Genomic DNA, 19,352 nt, shown 5'->3' with positions numbered 1-19,352 from the left:
ATTACTACAACAGCTGGTTTGCTTCTTCTCTATTAATCAAGAGTTTGCATTGTTGAACAAAACCTTTGTTTGAGTTATGCAGTGACGTCACTACTGTCAATCAAAACACACCTCTTACCCGATTGGCTGTTATGTGAGTCAGAAAGGTTTTAATTGATATTTGTGATTGTACCTGCAGGGAATTTGCTGATGTGTTTTGGTGGAAAAATAAAACAATTGTCAAATTATAGGGCAGGATAATTAATTATCTGATAGCTGATAATTATTTTACAATAACATCTCTGAAATATAATATCACACTGAGTCCAAAATGTGCTATTATAATCTTATTTATGATGTAATTATATTTGTACTTGTTAAAGAAAACAGTTGCTGTTGTGACCATAATTGACTTTGTAATTGTAATTATCATGGAAATTATATAGAGACTGTCTATTACAATTTAATCAAATGCAAACCTGTGTAACCATGTTACAGTTTGATATGTTACACATATGTAGTTAATAATAATAATTATTATTATTATTCAAAAAAATAAAATTGGTTTCATATCAACCTTCCCCACTACCTGTTGGTTTTCTTGAGCATCATTTTACCATTTGAAAAAAATGTAAATTGAAGGGTATAGTGACATAAAAAATAGCTCAGACGCCCACACCATAAATATAATAAAACCAATATTTGAATGGATAAGAAGCCTAACAAGGTAAGCAAGAGATGAAAAACCAATTGAATGATAGATAATATTTTTAGTGTATTTTAAAGCTGATTTAAGACATAAGGTCAAAAGAGATGCAAATACAAATACATGTATTTGCATGTAAGCATGAACAGTTGTTCCCAGTCTTTTTTGTCCTGTGTACCCCCTTTACATTTTTGTCAAATCATGTGTACCCCCTCATCATATCATAAGTACCCTCTCCATAATTTCATATTCATATGGTTTGTTATTTTTTGTTGGTTTTTTTTTTTTTCATTTGTGGAACAGCAGGTTCTCCTAATCCCCTAAATGTATCTCAAACATAGGTTCCCTAAGGCTTCAATTTCAAAACAATGAGCGGAATGTATTTATTAAATACCATGCACGTTTATGTGATTACTTCAGTCGTAAGTAAATATGGTCTCTTTTGTAAAATGTAGCCAATTATTGTCCCCTATTGTCAGAATGTGATAAAATGGTCTCTAGTATAAAATAATCCAATAAATTACAAGGAAATATAGTGTGTTATTGAGCAATAGTACTGTTAGTTTCTGATAAATTTGTCTAAAGTTAGCATGAAAAGGAACTAGGAACATTTCCCTTTATTTTATTATTACTATTTCATATTAATTGTTAAATCTTTCTGAGTACCCCCTGCAATGTGCTCCTGTACCCCTGTTTGGGAACCACTGCTCTATAAGAATTTATTCAAGATAATATTTTGTTACTGAGAGTAGGCATGTACGTCCTTTAATTTGTCAATGTATTATTATCATTTTTTTTTTTTTTTTTTTTCTCATAATGCTGTAATATCATTATCTCAGTTAGTGTAAACTTGGCAGACCAAATGTTTGATGTTTTTTCATTGAGTAAGGGGCATGTATTATAAGAATGTTCTTCTCTCTGCTTCTTTCTGGACATGGACTGTAAGGAGGCTGAATATTTCTTGTGAAAAACCTGTGATCTGCACCATGACAGAATGAAAATAATAGAAAGATATTTTGTCTTGTCGTACAGATGGGGGTAGATTTATTAGGAGTTCAGACTTGTTGCTGAGACAGATGTGATGAGGATGTGAGGTTAAACGGTGGCTAAGAATTTCCTTCCTTTTGTAGATTTTTTTTTTTTTTTTTTTCACCCACAAATTAAAACAGTCAAGAAGAATCCAGGTTCCTGAGGAAGTAACAGCCACTTCCTGTTCATAGCAGCACAAGGAGTCTGAGCGATAAGGAGAGGAAACCCCCATCAGCACCACATACTATACTCCACCTCTTTACTGAGGAGGTCCACCCTGATGTTAAGAGCTTTGTGCAGTGCAGCAGCTGGACCTTCATCCTTCAGTGGTGAACTTCTTTCCCTCAGGATGGGCTCCAGACCCTCCGGCCTACTGGTGCTGCTGCTTCTCCCCAGCCTCCTGCTCCTCTGTGAGGACCTCCTGCTGTTCTCATTTTACAGATGAAGGATGATCTTCACTTTAAATCCAATCTTCTGACTAACTTCCTTTTTTTTGCTTTCTGCCTTTTCTTTTCTCAGGGCAAAGTGCCAGAGGGCAGTCATGTGAGTATTCCTGAAACATCCTGAATATTGATTCCCAGTTAATACAGTACGAGGGGTACAGTCAGGGTTGGGGTCAATTACATTTTTCAATGACAATCTTTTTCATCTCTTAATTACCGTCTTAGGCTTCCTCATTAATGAAAACATTGGTATTCATATTTTTGGTGTGGGTCAGTATACCCCTTCATTTCAGTTTTTTCTTTAATGGCAAAATGATCCTCAAGAGAACTGACAGAGAGTGAGAAAAGTTTAATAATTGTTATTTACATATGTATAAGCCATAGAACTGTACCATTGTTACCTTTTTCATTAAAGGCAGTGGCTATCTGTACAGTTATTGTATCAATATACCAACATTCTATCCGTACGCAGCGCCCCTATTTGGCCAGTTTAGGTCACATGATAGGTCAGTCATTGGCCAGTTTAGGTCACGTGACTAAGACTAAACCTAACCATAAACCTTTACCTAACCCTAAAAATTGTTGCGATATAGGGAAACCTATCCCTAACCCTACCCCTAAAACGCTCCGTACTTTGGTAACCGTACCGGGGGTTGTCCGTACGGCAATTGTACAAATAGACAATTAAATTGTAATGAACAGTTTTTTGTAGAATTTTCATGAAATTTAAAAGAAATTTCCATTGAAATCAACTTACAAAGTAAATTATCAATTATATTTTAGTTCCGATTTCAACAGCAACAGATTTTTTTCAATTACAATTTCAGATATCACTACGCCATCATTGTAATTAATTATCATTTACGCAATTACAACTATAATTGACCCCAAACCCTGGTTACAGTGTTGTATTTTTCAAAGCGCTGCTTAGTTTGTTTACAGACTTTTAGGTTTCTGACAAAATTCTCCACAGGATCTAGAATCTTGATCTGAATTTATTCTGATGATTAAAATGGCCTTGTTAGAAAACATAAAGAAAATAATTTTTGCCAAAGTCCTTAGAAAAGTGCACATTTTGACTAAATGATGAATGATTTTTTCACATGCTTTTTTTGTGAGATCTGAGGATATGGTTGAGTTTTTCTGTTTCTTAATATTTCTGAGTGAGCCCAGCCAAAAAGTAAAGGTGTAAGTGAATGAAAACAACTTCTTTTTACTCAATCTGGGATCGCAACTAAAAAAATAGAATGGAATAGAGTAGATCTCCATTTGAACAAGTTCAAAACAGCTACATTGGCATTATTGTGTGTGTGTCCCCGAGTTAGAAGGAACAAATCAATTACAACAAACCATGAAGAGAGCGTCAATGTGACAACGGTGTAAGTAGTGCAATTATATATTATAAATTACATGTGTCAAACTCAAGGCCCGGGGGCCAAATCCAGCCCTTGAGAGCGTCCAATTTGGCCCACAGGAGACAGTAAAAATAAACAAAAAAAATTAACTGTTTTGTAAAATTACCAAATAATTCAGTTGTAATGTAAATATCTCAAATTCACCAATTTAATGAAATTCTACAGTATTTTTAGGGGCTTACAGTTTTCCTTTGTGTATATCACATGAATGCAGTCATTTTTTTTAATTGCAAATTGTGGAAAGAACTCTCAATTTTTTCCACAAACAATTCCACATAAATCCTCTAAATTACACAAAAGCGACGAGCGAGTGGAGGCAGACACGGTAGCAGGTGGCAAAAAATGGTCCCAAAAACAGTGTAAAGTGACTAAAATGAGACAGAATCAGTCAAGAGTGGCCAATAAAGAGGAACCAGGTGGTATGTACTGGCAAATGGTAGCTTTAATGAGCAATATGAGGCAAACAATAGTGAAAAGGGGCAAAAATGTCTAACAAAAAGAGGCCAAATGTAGGGAAAAAAGGAAACAAGTGGTATTTATTGGATAGCTTATTTGGGAGGAAAAGAATTCAAAAAATGAAAGAGGACAATAATTGAATAAAAGTATCAAAAAGAACTTAATCAGAAAAAACGGGATATTTATTAGCAAAAACTAGTTAAAGTCTGAAAATAGTGTCAGCACTTTTTGAAAAGGGGCAAAAAAAGGACAACGAAAATTGCAAAAAGACCAAAGGAACTAGGTAAAATGGGGTTAAAAAGTTTCTGTCTTTCCTGGGAGAGTAATGATTAAATCTAAGACATAAAAAGCCATATGTTGATCATCACTGACTTAATTACGGTTTGTACATGGTGTCCACTGATAATGTAGAGGGCTGGTCTGGACAGAAAAAGCCAGGGATATATTTTTGTCCCAGTCCACCCCGGAATGTGGTTGATTTAGATTTAGTGGAGAATATGTTTCTGTTGTTGAAGGAGTGTAGACATGTTTCTCCAAAGGGGAAGTAGAGCGTCTCACACTTTGTTTTTGCTTTTCCTTCCTGTTCACTAAGTCTACTGCACAGCAACAGGTCAGGGGGTGACTTCCTCAGATGATCACCTCATACCAGTGTTGTGTTACTGCTTCACTTCCTGTTGTTCGGTTGTGATTTTTGTGATTTACGTGACTAATTTTGTCTCTCTCTCTCTTACATACACACGTTGGGAACTAAAGCTTATATTATAGATACAGTGGGACTTTCAATCATACCTGGCAGCACGGTTCTCAGTGGGATGCCGGTAACAGTCCGATGTCAGGTCAGCGTCAGTCACAACAACATCCCTCACCTCAAGCAGAAGTTCCAGCTCACACGAGACGACGTGCTTATCTATTCATCCAACACCACAGAGGACTCTGTGGAATATGAACTCAACCCGGCCAGGGCGGCCGACTCTGGGAACTACGAGTGTCGAGTCACCATCAAGGACAAGAGCAAAACCAGCATCAGACAGAAACTGGATGTCACAGGTAGAGCAATAGATTTGTATTCAGATTCATCACCTATTTGTCCTCTGCTGTGTGGTATAAAATTAAAGAAATTGTCACATTCTACCCTATTGAGGTCAAGGAAAAATACATCTGTGAGCTTAAAAACAGCTAACAACTAAAGGAGAATGGTATTGCCTCACACATTCTTTCACATGCTCTAGGACAGTCTTTTTCAAATGAGGGTACGTGTACCCTTAGGGGTACGCAATAGCATTACAGGGGGTAAAAACTAAATTGTCAGTCTTGGTCCCATTATATGACTGAAATTAACAAAAACTATAGAAATAAATCTATTCAGGAGCCTCTAAATCAGTGTTTTTCAACCATGGGGTCGGGACCCCATGTGCGGTTGCCTGGAGTTTGAATGGAGTCGCCTGAAATTTCAGAAAAATTAAAATACATTTTTGAATTTTTTTGAATATAAATACATTTAAATAAAATCAAAACAACACACGATCTTAAACAGATGTATTTCTACACTTTCACTTTGTGAATCTAGTTCAACTAAACTGCAGTAAAAAATGTTTTTTTATCTAAGCTCAATATCTTTGGAGTCACCAGAAATTCTTGGTATCAAACCACTGCACTAAATACTGTTTCTTTCCACTTATTTACAAAATGAGTTTCTTTAAAATGTGTGTTATCACTCATTCATTCCCTCATTATGCTCTATAGTTGTTTTTTTATAGTATTCTGAGCAAAATGTAGTCAAAAAAATGGGATACTTGGATTCAGAAATAAGAGAAAGGGGGGTACTTGAACCAAAAAAGTTTGAGAACTACTGCTCTAGGATATACAGCTACACAAGCTTAAGTCATTGTGAGATCTCTTGGATAATCAAGCATCGTTCACAGATTGACAGTTTCAATACATCTGTAGAGTTTATTCATCTCTACTATATCTAAGTGTGCAACAGGGGAGGCATTCTTTACACTCTCTTCTTGGGCTTCCCACCTGCAGGCCTTCAGACTCCACATCTGTCCTTGAATAATTTAAGACCGTACGAGAACGAGGAGTTTGTAGCCACCTGCAGCGCTCCTGAGGAGAAAGGATCGCTCATATTTGGCTTCTACCAGAGATTTCGGAGTGGAGAGCCTGTAAAGATGAAGCAGCTGGTAACCAATGGGAACTCAACTGAGACTACTCTGAGACTGATGCACATCGGAGACAGCTTCCTGTTCTGTGACTATGAGATCAATTTAGTCTCTGGAACCAGACGCTCCAACAAAAGCCAGGAAATTCAAGTTATCGTCAAAGGTAGTAAAATCACCTTGTGTACAATTTTAAGTTGTTTTAAGGAGATTCACAATTGACTATTTCATCTCTTTCTTGCAGCTCTTAGTATTACCCCGGTCATGAATGTTCTGCCCTCCACTGAAGTCTTTGAGGGCGACATAGTGGAGGTGGTTTGTAGAGTAGTTGGCAGCCCGCTGAAAAACATTGAAGTGTTTTTGACGAAGGATCGGAGGATTCTCAAGCAGGTCGGAGCCCCAGCGCTCAGTCATCAGTTTGTAGCTGAAAAGGGGGACTCTGGAGAACTGGCTTGTAAAGCGGAGTGGGGGAACGTGCAGAAAGAAAACTACCAAACACTCACCGTCAAAGGCAAGATACTAGTCTACATGTTAATGTACAAAGTCTAGGGTAAAGTCAATGCTTCTTGATAAGAATCAGAATCAGAAAATATCTTATTTGCCAGGTACAGTTTAAAAATAGTAATTTAACTTGGTAGTTTGAGCGAAGGACACACATTAACACACCGAGGCAGCCTTTTGATCCACCAACTAATTTAAATGGAAAATAGGGGGAAAACAGGAGGAGAGATGCGGGGAAAAGGGAGGTTTTAAACTGAATTCCCTATTTGGGAGGACAGTATAAAACTAGGAAAAAACCTACTTGTGTACATGCACAAAGCAAAAGCAGAAACTTCCTGGTGATAGTAGATGAGGCAGCCTTGAATAGCTGGCTTGGGAGCCAAAAGCAGATAACCAATGTGTTTTTGATTCAGGCTAGGTCAATTTCAATATCCTTCTGTCCATGTCTCTCTGCATTAATCCAATAAGGTGGCCTTTTGACTTCCAAGCCGGGCACTCAGCTTCTCCAAGTTAGTTTCAATTCCATGCTCCTGTTTGCATTTGACCTCTTTCATCACATGAGTCTGAGTGTTGAGAGGCCTGCCCCATCCTTCAGAAATGACTGACAGCCTTCCCAAAATAGTTGCCAATATAATACGGACGTTGCAATAGGTCAGAAAGTTGGCAGCTCCAATCAGCAGCATGCCTGCTACCATACTTCCAATCATGTAGATGTCTTCCACATTTTCTACAGAAAGAATCAACAGACACAACTCTCCACTTGTTCCAAGCGTCCAATGCATATCCAGCCACAAACGTCCCACTTGGATACGCGGGCTCACCACTGCCTGATCCATTTGTCGAAAAAAATTGATTGATTGCATTGAGAGACCAACTGACCAGTTCCATAATTCCAGTTTTGGATGAGATGCAGAGAAAGGCTCCTATTAGAATCACAAGACCAGACAAAACAAAGCAGCAGCAGGGACAGATAGGGTGGGAAGAGAGGGAGCAAATAAAGAGGCGACCGCCTTCGTCGAGTAGCAGAACTGATGCTGTCTTATCTTCCTACAGAACTGTTTTCAAACCCACGACTGACTATAGAGCCCAAAGACTTGTTTGAAGGAGATCGCTTCATTATGACCTGTTCAGTCCGAATTTATGTTCCCGAGAAGATCAGCAACGAGAGCATGCGATTCTCTTACTACAAAGACAACGTCAAAGTCACGAGTGCTGACTCGTACATTTCCGTGGGACACCCATATAAGAACGGCAACTACACTTGTCACGCACAGGCAACTTCAGTGAAACACACTTTCATCAAAGAAAGCCAAATACTGCTTGTCAAAGCCAAAGGTAAGTTTTCTAGTTGTTGGAAGTATTTCTGGAGCCTCTACTTCCTGAATATGGGTACAACTTCCTGTGTGATACAGAGATAAAATGCAAACAATTACACTGTATGAATGGCTCAGCTCATCCTGTTGTACACAAAATAGCGAGTGAGGAGACAATTTTTTGTTTTGAACCTTTCACAATGAGAACCTTTCATAATAAGTGCTCTGAAATGTTTTAGGAACTGATGTCCACAATGTAAAGTTATATCTACAGTAGCACCTTCCTTTTCCTGAGCACAATGGCCCTCATTTATCAACCTTGCGTGAAAACGGGTGCAAATCTGAGTGCACATTTAGTTGTATGACAGGACCAACGTGTGATTTATGAAACATTCATATCCAACCATGCCCAGCATACAAATCAGCGGGTGTTGATAAATTCGGAGGCTGAATTCGATCGTCACTAACTTGTTACCCCCTTCTGTTTCGGAGGCCCCGCCCACTGAGGTCAAACAAAAAAAGCTTTTCCAACATGAAAATTGACATCCTCACATCTGAGGTGCAGCAAAACAAAGTGTGCATTTTGAACGTGTGAAAACTGGAATTTAAGAAACGCATTTAAGCGAACTCTGTGGAAGAGGATCAGTAACTAAGCAGGTGAAGTCCGCCCCCCTGTGTGAACAAGTAACAACTACACAACAGAGATCCTGGAGACACACACGGATATGACGTTTGTATCGACCTCAGTCCGCAGGCTTTAGGCCAAGGTTATTCAACTACACTTTGCTGTGGGCCATTTTGTCGGAAGGCTATGGTTTGTGGGCCAGACATTCCTGGTACAGTTGCTCTCGTAGTGAACTGACACAAAGCACCATCACATTTTCAATATTTTTATTGAACTCTTCAAATTATATAAACAGCACCAGTTGGATTTTTGAACAAGTAATAAAAAACACAAGCAGCTTCAAGTTTAATTGAATAATAATCACAGCACCTGCTGGTTTAAAAAGTGCAAGAAATAAATAAACTGAAAAACATGACCAGTTCCTGGTTTCATTACATAACAGTAACAGCACCTTCTGGCTTAAGGTTTAACTTAAAAAAAAAATAGAAAAATAAAGCATAGTCCCAAAAGCATATACCTGTTGGCTTTTTGTGCAAGAAATAAAAAAACAAAAACAAAACATAACTAGCTTTAGCTTTGATTCTTTTTTAAAAGGGCACAGTCACAAAAAAAATGTGCTCGCTTTCTAATAATTAAAAAAAACAGCTGACAAACATACCCACCTTCCAGTTTAAATAACAGTAACAGCACTAGTTTGCTTCTTGTGGGGAGATACTGATACATGGAGACATTTCTGAGACATACCGGAGACTGAGTTAATTATGCTCTGCGTGTGTACAGTTTTTAGCGGACATTTAACAATTTATTCACTAACTATGGATAGATGGGCCACGTGCCAGTTAAGTTAGAGGACTGGGTCGGTTTTGGCCCGCGGGCCGCCAGTTGAATAGCCCGGCTTTGGGCAATAAATATCAGATTAGTTCAAGTTTACGTTCAATTAATTTGCCATTTGTGGTGAAAAAAAACCACATTGGAATATTTGTGCAAAAATACACAAGTATGCACCAAAGACAGCAACAACAAACAAAAGAAATTAACGATGGAAACGCTTAAAAATTACTAAATGTTGATCCTTGTCTGTGTTTATTATGCATTGAGCCAATTTTACCTATAAATCATCACATTACTGATTAATGCATTCGTAAAACTTTAAGGTACCACCAGTATTTACATTTAAAGGCGTAAATTAAGTCCTATTTCCTCCATACAGCCCCCAGTGATGTGGACCTCATTCTCAAAGACAGAGCATAGCAGCGCGTCTCGTGTACGTGTGTCCGCACTTGGACAGTAGCAGAGTTTATTAGCGGGGTTAAACGGTATTCCATGTGGGCTTTTTTTAAAATGGATTTTATTTTGTTTAATTTGTTTTAAATGTGCGTTTGCTTATGCTTAAATGACAGCTGAGGCTGGTTTGATACTTTAATTTCAGTCACAATCAGATTTGGCTGTGCTGAATCACAAATACATTCACTCAGATTTGCGTACACGAGATCAGACCAGATCAGATAAATACCGAAGCTTGAGTCAATTTGGTCGAATGCACATCATACGCTCAGATCTGAACGTACAAACGGTTGATAAATAAGGGCCATTTTAATCTAAATAAGCATTATATACACTGTATTAGCCTTAATAGTCTGTCCTTGTGGTTTTAGTTGAATCAGGAGCTCTTTAAAGATGTCTATGAACTTGTCTTGTTCTCAGTTCCGGTGTCCAAACCAGTGCTGAGTGTAGTGGGAGGAACGCTGTTGCTGGGAAAGCCCTTCCAGCTGCGCTGTCACAGTGATAGTGGCACCCTGCCCATTACATACACTCTCCACATCTCTGACAGGATGAGTCAGCAAAGAGTAGTAAGCAGGCCAGAGGAAGAAGCCATCTTTGACCTCTCGGCCATCTTTAAAAGCTCCCAATTGGACAACTTTGTTTGCCATGCGAAGAACAGCCCTCGTAAGCCTGCGGTCATTGAGACAGGACACCAGCTGCTGCGCTCAACCAACATCATAGGTGTGTAGTGTGGCTTGTAGAGCTATAAGACTATAAGACACAATACACACAACTAGCAAAACCAAGTGGCTTAACAATGTGTTTGCTTCGTGCAGAGCCAGTGTCCGAACCAGTGTTGAGTATTTATCCCAACGTGGGATACGTATCCGAGGGCGAGAATATGACTCTTGTCTGCTCCGTCCAGAGAGGAAGTCCTCCAATCAACTTCACCTGGTACCACACGGAGAAAAGGAACGCTCTCCATTCACAGACCTACAATAAACTGCAAGCATCCTTTAATATACCCAATGTCAAAGGAGAGCATGGAGGACATTATTACTGTGTGAGCACCAACCAGGCCAAAGAAACCAAGCAGAGTCACAGCATCATGATTGGAGGTGGGTTCGATTCTCACTTAAAGCATGAAGTCAGTTAAGAATAGAAACACTGAAAATTACCATTTGCAATGGTGGATTTTAATTTATGGGATACTTTGACATTTGAAATTTAAGATATTTTTTGGTAACACTTTATTTTAACTTTTATACATAAGGCTGACATTACGCTGTCATTAACAGTCATTAAATTAATAAGGTGTCATTAAGTGTTGTTCGTTAAATTGTGGCACCTTTGGAGTTATTGTGGCGTTTTTTCCGTAATAAATCACATTGTGCAATGACTCAGCACGCTAAATAGTTCCTTTCAGAGTCAAGGTTGCAGACCTGGGTTAGGGTAACGAAGGGTTAGGGGTTAGGGTAAAGAACAACACTTAATGACAGCTTTCATGACAGCTTATGCATGCTAATGACAGGTGTCGTGTCATAATAATAACTGTAATGTCAGCCCTTATGTATAAAACGTCAAGTAAAGTGTTATCCTACTTTTTGAAAGATTTGCTGATTCGTTTGCCGAGAGCTTAACATTTTAATATTTTTATTGAATAATAATAATAAATTATGTTTGTTTTGGGTTTTTTTTCCTCTTCAAGAAATTATATCTAGGATTATTCATCAATTTATAACAGAAAAAATAAGGAATGTCAAACATTATCATTTATTAAGTCTGGTGATCCGAATTATACGCTGAAAAACACTTACACTTAAAAATGCAGAATTCAAATCCATTTGATTTAAATGAATATCTGATTCTTGAATTATGATGTCTATGTAATTATTTGTCCTACAATCTGTTTTCTAAGTTTGAATAAACATATTCAAAATGTTTTGATGCTGTTTTTGTTTTTTTGTTTTTTTTAATAAAATAATTAAAACTAATTGATGATTCTCAGGTTTACAACATATAAAATTAATCAATGAAATGAATGAATATTAAATAAAATTACAGTAATTGTTGCCTGTGTTTTTTTTTTTTAGTTTAAAATGAAGTTTAAATAGTTATGTCTTCTGACATATATTTAACCATGTCCTGCAGTGAAGCTGGCCGGCTGGAAGAAAGGCGTTATCGGAGTTATCTGCATCCTGTTCATAGTGGCCCTAATCCTTGTTGTTGCCTTCAGAAGGCGTCTCCTTCAATTTAAGAGGAAAAGAAGTGCCAACCTGTCAGTGTAAGTCACAATGCTTTTGTTCTTATCAAAGATCAGTGTTTTAAAGGTGAGTTGTGTGTGACTTATTGTGCTGTGTGTTGACTTTGTTTCAGGAAGTCAGCTGGAACCAAAGCAGAGCGACTGAGCCTCACGCAGGCCGAGGTCAACGAGGCTGCTAATGGTAAAGCTTCATATGCAGAAAAACAACATTATTAACTCTACTAAATAATGCTGCTATTTCTCTCTGGTGCAGTCACACCTGGAATGATGGGCAAAAGTATTTGGAGTGAACACGTATCAGGCTCTGGTGAGTAAACTCATGAATCTCTTTCATGTAATAATATTAAGTCTTACTTTGGACATATTGTATAACTCACTGATATTGCTTTATTACTAAATCATTAAAGATTAATTTTGTTTGTGGTCATTTCCATCCATTCCTAAAGAGAATGTGTCCTACTCAAAATTGTGATTTATTAAAGTGTTCTAAACCTTTTTTTGGTGCAAGTATAAGAAAGTCATGGACACCAAGTAATTTTTTATTTTTTTTTTTTTTTTTTTTTTTTTGCTCGACCGTGGGGGGGTGGCCTGGGGCTCCCTGGCCCCCACTCTTTCTGCTGGCCTGGCTGCAGTTCCTGGGTTTTCGGTAGCGGTTTTTTGCACATATACTGGTCTACGATGCACTGGCACGCCTTGGGATGTGGGATAAAACTCATACTGGGCTTAACTTTAGACACGTTAATCCCAAATACCTGCTTTAGGTACTACCACTCACTCATTCCCCCTGTCCACAGCCACCACCATTATAGCTAAGCTTCACACTTGTCACTATACTGGCTTGATTACACAACATAATAAGCACAATATATTCTACAACTTCACATCTCACCCTCACTGTAAAACAATCTATTCTCCCCACCCTTTCTATTTCCTACCTTGAGTCTCTCCTCCCTGCTCCCTTCCCCCTCCCTCTCCACTTAGGTGTAACACTGCTCTCCCTTTTTATATCCTCCCTCTAATAAAAGATATCTTACCCTTCCTTAGGGAGGGCTGGTGATTAAGCAATAAAATAAATCAATTTAATTTATTTTATTGCAGTAACAAAACATGCATTGCTGTCTCATAATGATTGCACTTCTTGTAGTGTTGACCTTTGACAGCATGTGCAGACAAGATTAAAAAAAAAAAAGACACCAAGTAATTATGTAACTGCACAAACATTGTGTGGTAGTTTTTCATCATTCCAGTGTCTCATTATGACTATAGAAAAGAAAGAAAATTAGCAAATTGCTACCAGCTGACATACTGATGGGTACATCTTGAGTCTTGAGAGTCTTGAGGAGCTTTAGGAACGTAAAATCCTTGATAATTTACTAATTTGTTCTCTTTGGATTGCGGCTATTTTGTTGTGGTTCTCAGTTTACTCAGAGTGCAATGTGAACATGCTACCAGTCCATCATAGGCCTCGTTCCTGAGTGGACTGGATCAGAACAACACAAAAAAAAAATGTCTGAAACGATAATGTTTTCATTTTAAATCTCAACTGATTAAGAGGAAGTAAACAAAAAATAATAAATAAAGTCAACATTAGTGACTGCGACACCTGGTAAACCACTATGAAGTCTTGCGGTCTCGGGGGGCTCCGCGTGATTGGATTCAATTAAATTCAACTTTATTACTTTCGAAAACAAAAACGGTTTTCGGAAGTATGTTGGTGTGTGTGTGTGTGTGTGTAAGATAGCTTGAAAAGTTATGAACGGATTTTGATGAAATTTTCAGGACATGTTGATAATGGGACAAGGAACAGCTGATTAAATGTTGGCGATGTTCTGGCAACCAAAAGAAAATATATAGATGTATATATCCTATTCATTTTGTTTGATTAATAGTTAAATGAAACGTTGATACATCTTAACCTTTAAATATAAATAGAAAATAACAGCTTTCAACTTCCTCTCATATCTGAAGCAGCACATATTGATGACGTCATGTGTAATTCCGGCTTCTTCAAAATACAACTTTATGTCATGTTTTACGGCACGAGGCAGTTTTATTGATGGCTGTTTAGTCTGATGACTTTTATTTTGAAGCCTGAGGCAGTTTCATTTGCTGAGACATGAGTCAGTTTTGTTTGACAAGTGAGGCCATTTCATCTGACAATGTAGTCCGTTTGGTCCGACAAATGACAGAGGTTTTCCTGATACCTGATACCAGAGCTGATTCTTGTAGACTCAAATTGTTCCTGGAAGTTATTGACAGGAAATTCCAATTCATTGATTCTGAGTGACAACACTGAGATTTTCTGTAAGTTTGTGTCGATAACTGCATTGATTTAAAATATTAATACTGTACACATCATACGTATGTGTATATACAATATATAATTATGTAGTTCTATGAATAGTTTTTTTCCAAACGTAAATTCATCTTAAAGATTAGTGTAAATAGCTGGCTTATCTGCTTTTTTGACGTAGTTAAGGCCAACATTAATTTGGTTAAAAACCGTGTTGATATGTATTGTATACAGTATGTATTGCTTTGAATTTTCTTTAGTGTTCTTAAACTTCACATCCCAATGTTTATTAACATACTAATAGCCATACAACTTGTATGCATACAACCAACTTTTATTTAGAAGGGGGAGTGTTTAAAAAATCATACTAGTTTATTTATTTTTTATTTATTTCAGAAATCCCATGGTAATTAAGCGCCTATGTAATATTAATGATTGAATGTATACTCTAGGATCTCTAGGACAAACGGAGTCTGACAGGTGACTATCAATGATGGTCAACTGACAGCACAACGGGTCAGAGGAGGATTAGCATCAGCAGCATGATGCTGTTGCGTTGTCCAGGGAATCCGTTGCAAATACATTGAATTAATTCTTTCTGTTTACAATTTGTATGCAACCCTGCCCTCCGTAACACTATATATACATGAATACATAATATTTACAAATTCAGAATAACTTCACTGTCTACTTTTTGTTTTGCAAAAGGCAGAAATATATCTTTGGCTTGCATGTGCAGGAATCTGAAAAAGGGGGTCATTAAAAAACAGACCACATCCAGACAAGACACGTTGAAAACATATTTATTATGTTTATAGCAATCTCAAAATAAATCAGGATTATAACCATAAAAAAAATCTGTGAGGCGATCATATTCAAACACTTCATTTTTCACTTCACTTTAGCATATCCTAGCCTCATCTGTTATCTGCTAATGATCCCTTAACCTACTAGTTTAGCAGGGGATAATCCGCTAACAAGCTTTAATGCACATGTTAATGGGTTTAGATATGCTGATAATAATAATTATACTATCCAAAATGATTATTTAAGAAGGTGTACGGTTGCCGTATGGACAACCCCCAGTGCTATTGGTACGTTTACCAAAGTACACGTACTTCTTAGGGTTAGGTTTAGGGTTAGGGTTAAGTTATAACCATATATCGCAACAATTTTTAGAGTTAGGGTTGGATTAGGTTTAGGGTTAGGGTTAGGGTTAGTCTTAGTCAAGTGACCTAAACTGGCCAATGAGGGGCGCTGCGTACGGATAGAATGTCGGTATATTGATACGGCAAGCTTACGGATAGCCACTGGCTTTATTTAAACGTCTTACCATTCAAAAGTGCATCACAAATTGTCCAGTCCGCTCTTGCTTCATTGCGCTGCAAAAGTAAACTGCTCACTTCCGGGGAACGATCGTGAGCCATTGCTGAAAAAAAAAAAAAAAAAAAAAAATTCAATGTTGTCAAGTTGTCGCAACTCTCTCTCTAAATGGCTTTGCCTGATACCTCACTCTGAGAACTGAGGATGTCCTAAATGTACACCGTTTTTATGTTTAATGCCAAGATTGAATTTAACCCCATTGTTCTGCAGAGTCTGATGACCAGAATCCCGCTCCAGAAAAATGTGAGCCTCAGTACACTGAGGTACGGACACCTGAAGCAGATCCCAACAAAGGTGAGAGTTCTTCAATCAAAAACCAATCATCCAAGCTCTGTTTTGGCTGTGAAATAAATCCCCTATGTCTTATATTAGCTCCAGTGAAACCTGGTACAGACACAGTGTACAGTGAAGTGTGCACCTCCACACAAGGTAAGAGCGACATCCTGCTCTTTAGATAAATCCCCTTTGTGTTACAAGGAGCCTGTAATTAGGTCAGTGGTGTTTGGAAGGGAAGCGCCATGCAGGAAATGAGAACAAGACCAACTTTAAACATGAGCATTGTTAGGAAAAGAATGTCCCATTAAATCAGAACCAGCCGTCACCAGGTGTCCACTTCCTGCTTTCGTCAGAGGAAACTTCCTGTTAGACCAACAGAGCAGGCTACTTTATTGTTGGTACTCTGGGGAGAAACTGAAGCCCATTGTTCATGAGCCTCTACTTTACTGGACTGATGTCACGCAACCATGCAGCAGATGTGAAGTCAAATCACATCTTCTTTTGTTAGCAGAGAGCAGACTAGTCTGAAGACTTTATTATTAGTGAGGCACATATTAGTATGAGTGTGAGTGTGACGTGATAAGCCTGCTGTTTCCTGGGAACTCAGATCTGTTTATAGGGAGAGCACAAAAACCCTGCTTTAATCCTCCAACATCTTTTGTTTCCTGAGTTGTCCTTTGATTTTGTTTTTGCAGGTGCTCCACCACCTCCTCCTGACACTGTAAGTTGTATAACACAGACAACAGTGCATAGACGCCAGTTTTTTTTAAACATTGGGGTCGTGACCCCATGTGGGGTCGCATGAAATTTAAATGTGGTCGCCTGAAGTGTCTAGTAATGGATTTTCAAAAAAAAAAAAAACTGATTAAAAATACATTTTACAGTTTAAAAGTATTGTTCTTTTTCTTAAACAACTGTATACTATACTTTCACTTTCTCAAATATAAATATAGTTCAAATGAATTGCAGTTTAAAGGAAAAAAAGAGCAAAATGAAGAAAATTTGAAAGAAAAATTTATTAAAATGCATGATATAATAATATCGGAGCTGGCACATCTCGTCACACATCATAATAAACACGATCAAAAACGAATTTGGGGTCACCAAAAATGAGTGATACCAAATTGGGGGTTTTGGAAACTATATACACATTCTACCAAAAGGCCCTCACGCAGAGAAACACACAAACAATGAAAGGCATGAGCGTTAAGTTTGTTTTAGACAAGTTTGTGCAATTTGTAATGTTTCGTTTCTCATCATAATATTCTGGTGAAGAAAAAAATCCTGCAAATATCAATTAACATAACATTTTGACCACATCTTTCTTCCAGCACTAACAGTCTGCTCTTGCCTGTTTTTCCGGCCTCTGGCACAATGTTTTTCACACATTTGTGAACCGTGTTGTGCTTTTTTGCATGAAGAAAAATCCTGAGCAAAAACAAGGAATTTACAAGAACCACATTGCAGTGTTCATGTTCTCTCTAGTGACCCGTGAAGCACGTTTAAGGCTTTACTGCAGAGGTGTCAAACTCATTGTAGTTCAGGGGGCAAATATGGACCACTATGATCTCAAGTGGGTTGCAAATTTTAGAGTTTTTAATAAAAACAAGCATTTTTCCACATTTTTATTAAATTTATTAATAATAAATTTAAATTTGCTTTAAATTAAAATTTTCTTAACAATTAGAGATTAAAAATGACTTACATCATGTGAAATACATTTGAAAAAACAGTGAGCCCCTGCAACAAATGTATGAATATAGCGATACAGTATCAACTCTCTAATTTTTGCTTTCTCCTGTGGGCCGAATTTGACGCTGTAATGGGCCAGATTTGGCCCCATTGCCTTGAGGTCCTAATGCATCTATCTCCATCGCAAGCCTCCACTTTGCTTTACTCAAGTTTCACTTTCCAACAGGTGTCAGTGGAGTACGCTCAGCTGAACCATGACATCGTTCCACAAAGTGACCTCGGTAACCACGGTAACAACAGCGATGGTGCTGAGCACACGGCGGAGGTTGATCATACAGTCAATGCAGACGCCAGCAATGAACATTCAGATGTAGGCCAACAACAGGAGCAGAGATCAGAGTGATATCAGGCCTCACATACAGTGTCTGGTTTGTAAAGGCAGAATGACTCTTTGTAATGAATGATCTTAAAAGCAGCGTGTGCTTCTGATATTCAAAGGACTATGGCATTTGCTTCACTGTGTACATTTACAATAAATTACAAATAAAGATTTTATATGAAAGAGTCCTATTTTTGAAGATTTCTTGGTCAGACAATGATGATGTGCGCAATGAGTTCAAAGGAAATTACATTTTACTTAATAATATTCCCTGAGGACAAAATTCTAATTCCGAACAGGAATCAGGGCCGGCCTTCCCGAAACGCAACACAGGCGGCCTCCTAGGTGTCAAATTGCACCCCCCAATTTATCTATTTATTTATTTATTTATTTAATATTAATATAAAACGATATAATAAACGTGAAATACACCCTTTAAAATCCCTGTACATGTTTTCTCTTAATTGAAATATTAATATTAAAAATCTGTAACTGTACCTGCTAATCTTAATTTATTTCAATTCTTGTTCTATTCTATATAATTCTAATTTTGCTCCATTTTTGTTATTGTTCCCTCGAGACATTTGCACTATACCTGTAGGTGTTGTATTGTATTGTAGTGTCTTATTCTAAATTTTAAAATAGGTTGTATTTTTTTTTCAATGGTTTGTTGTGTTGGAGAATTGCATTGTTTTGTCTTTATATTTAAAATAAATAATAATGTGGAAACACTGTGTATAGACTTGGGGAAAAAAAAAAAACTTTATCTATTTTTATTAATTCATGGGGTGTGGCACCGAATGACCTTAAGCTGGCCCCTAAGTAATCTCGCCTAGGGCACCAAAAAGGCTATTCCCTGACAGGAATACAGGGTCTTTTCCAGAGGTGATGTTACAGTTTATACACAAACTGATTGTCATTTTGATTGAAAGACAATCAGAGCTCTCAGAGGACACACAGCAGGCCGTGCTGCATGGAAACCATGGTGACACCTGCCTGTGATCTGCTTTAATGTGAGAAGAATGGCGTCCGCTGCTGTCCCTGCTTCAGAGGCGATCGGTTTCACTTCCCATTATCTAAGATTTAATTGAATGATATAACACAAAGTTATCCAAGGTCTCTGTGAACTGGATTTGTTTAGCAGGTCAACTGGCTGTTGGATCCTGTTCCAAAGAAA

General features: G+C 37.7%; 1 protein-coding gene and 1 long non-coding RNA gene across 3 annotated transcripts in view; one reads left to right on the top strand and one right to left on the bottom strand.

The window, feature by feature from the left end:
- The window catches only part of LOC114468680 (uncharacterized), a 57,931-nt gene that overhangs the window by 28,753 nt on the left and 9,826 nt on the right, over positions 1–19,352 (bottom strand). For both annotated transcript variants that reach the window (XR_003674663.1, XR_003674662.1), the window contains exon 2: positions 15,779–15,874. This is a non-coding gene — a long non-coding RNA (uncharacterized LOC114468680). The remainder of the gene's footprint in view (positions 1–15,778; positions 15,875–19,352) is intronic.
- Positions 1,964–18,358, top strand: pecam1a (platelet and endothelial cell adhesion molecule 1a). Its single transcript, XM_028455708.1, has 15 exons — positions 1,964–2,124; positions 2,234–2,257; positions 4,782–5,075; positions 6,057–6,353; positions 6,432–6,698; positions 7,742–8,023; positions 10,331–10,630; positions 10,726–11,007; positions 12,041–12,173; positions 12,266–12,333; positions 12,406–12,459; positions 16,039–16,122; positions 16,201–16,257; positions 16,800–16,825; positions 18,023–18,358. The coding sequence occupies exons 1-15, from the start codon at positions 1,995–1,997 to the stop codon at positions 18,197–18,199; spliced, it is 2,475 nt and encodes an 824-aa protein (XP_028311509.1). The 5' UTR covers positions 1,964–1,994; the 3' UTR covers positions 18,200–18,358.

The sequence above is a fragment of the Gouania willdenowi genome, chromosome 8 (assembly GCF_900634775.1).
Source record: "Gouania willdenowi chromosome 8, fGouWil2.1, whole genome shotgun sequence".
In the NCBI taxonomy this organism is placed as follows: domain Eukaryota; kingdom Metazoa; phylum Chordata; class Actinopteri; order Blenniiformes; family Gobiesocidae; genus Gouania; species Gouania willdenowi.
The sequence above is the reverse complement of the archived record's forward strand: the minus strand, read 5'-3'. Positions and strand labels throughout refer to the sequence as shown.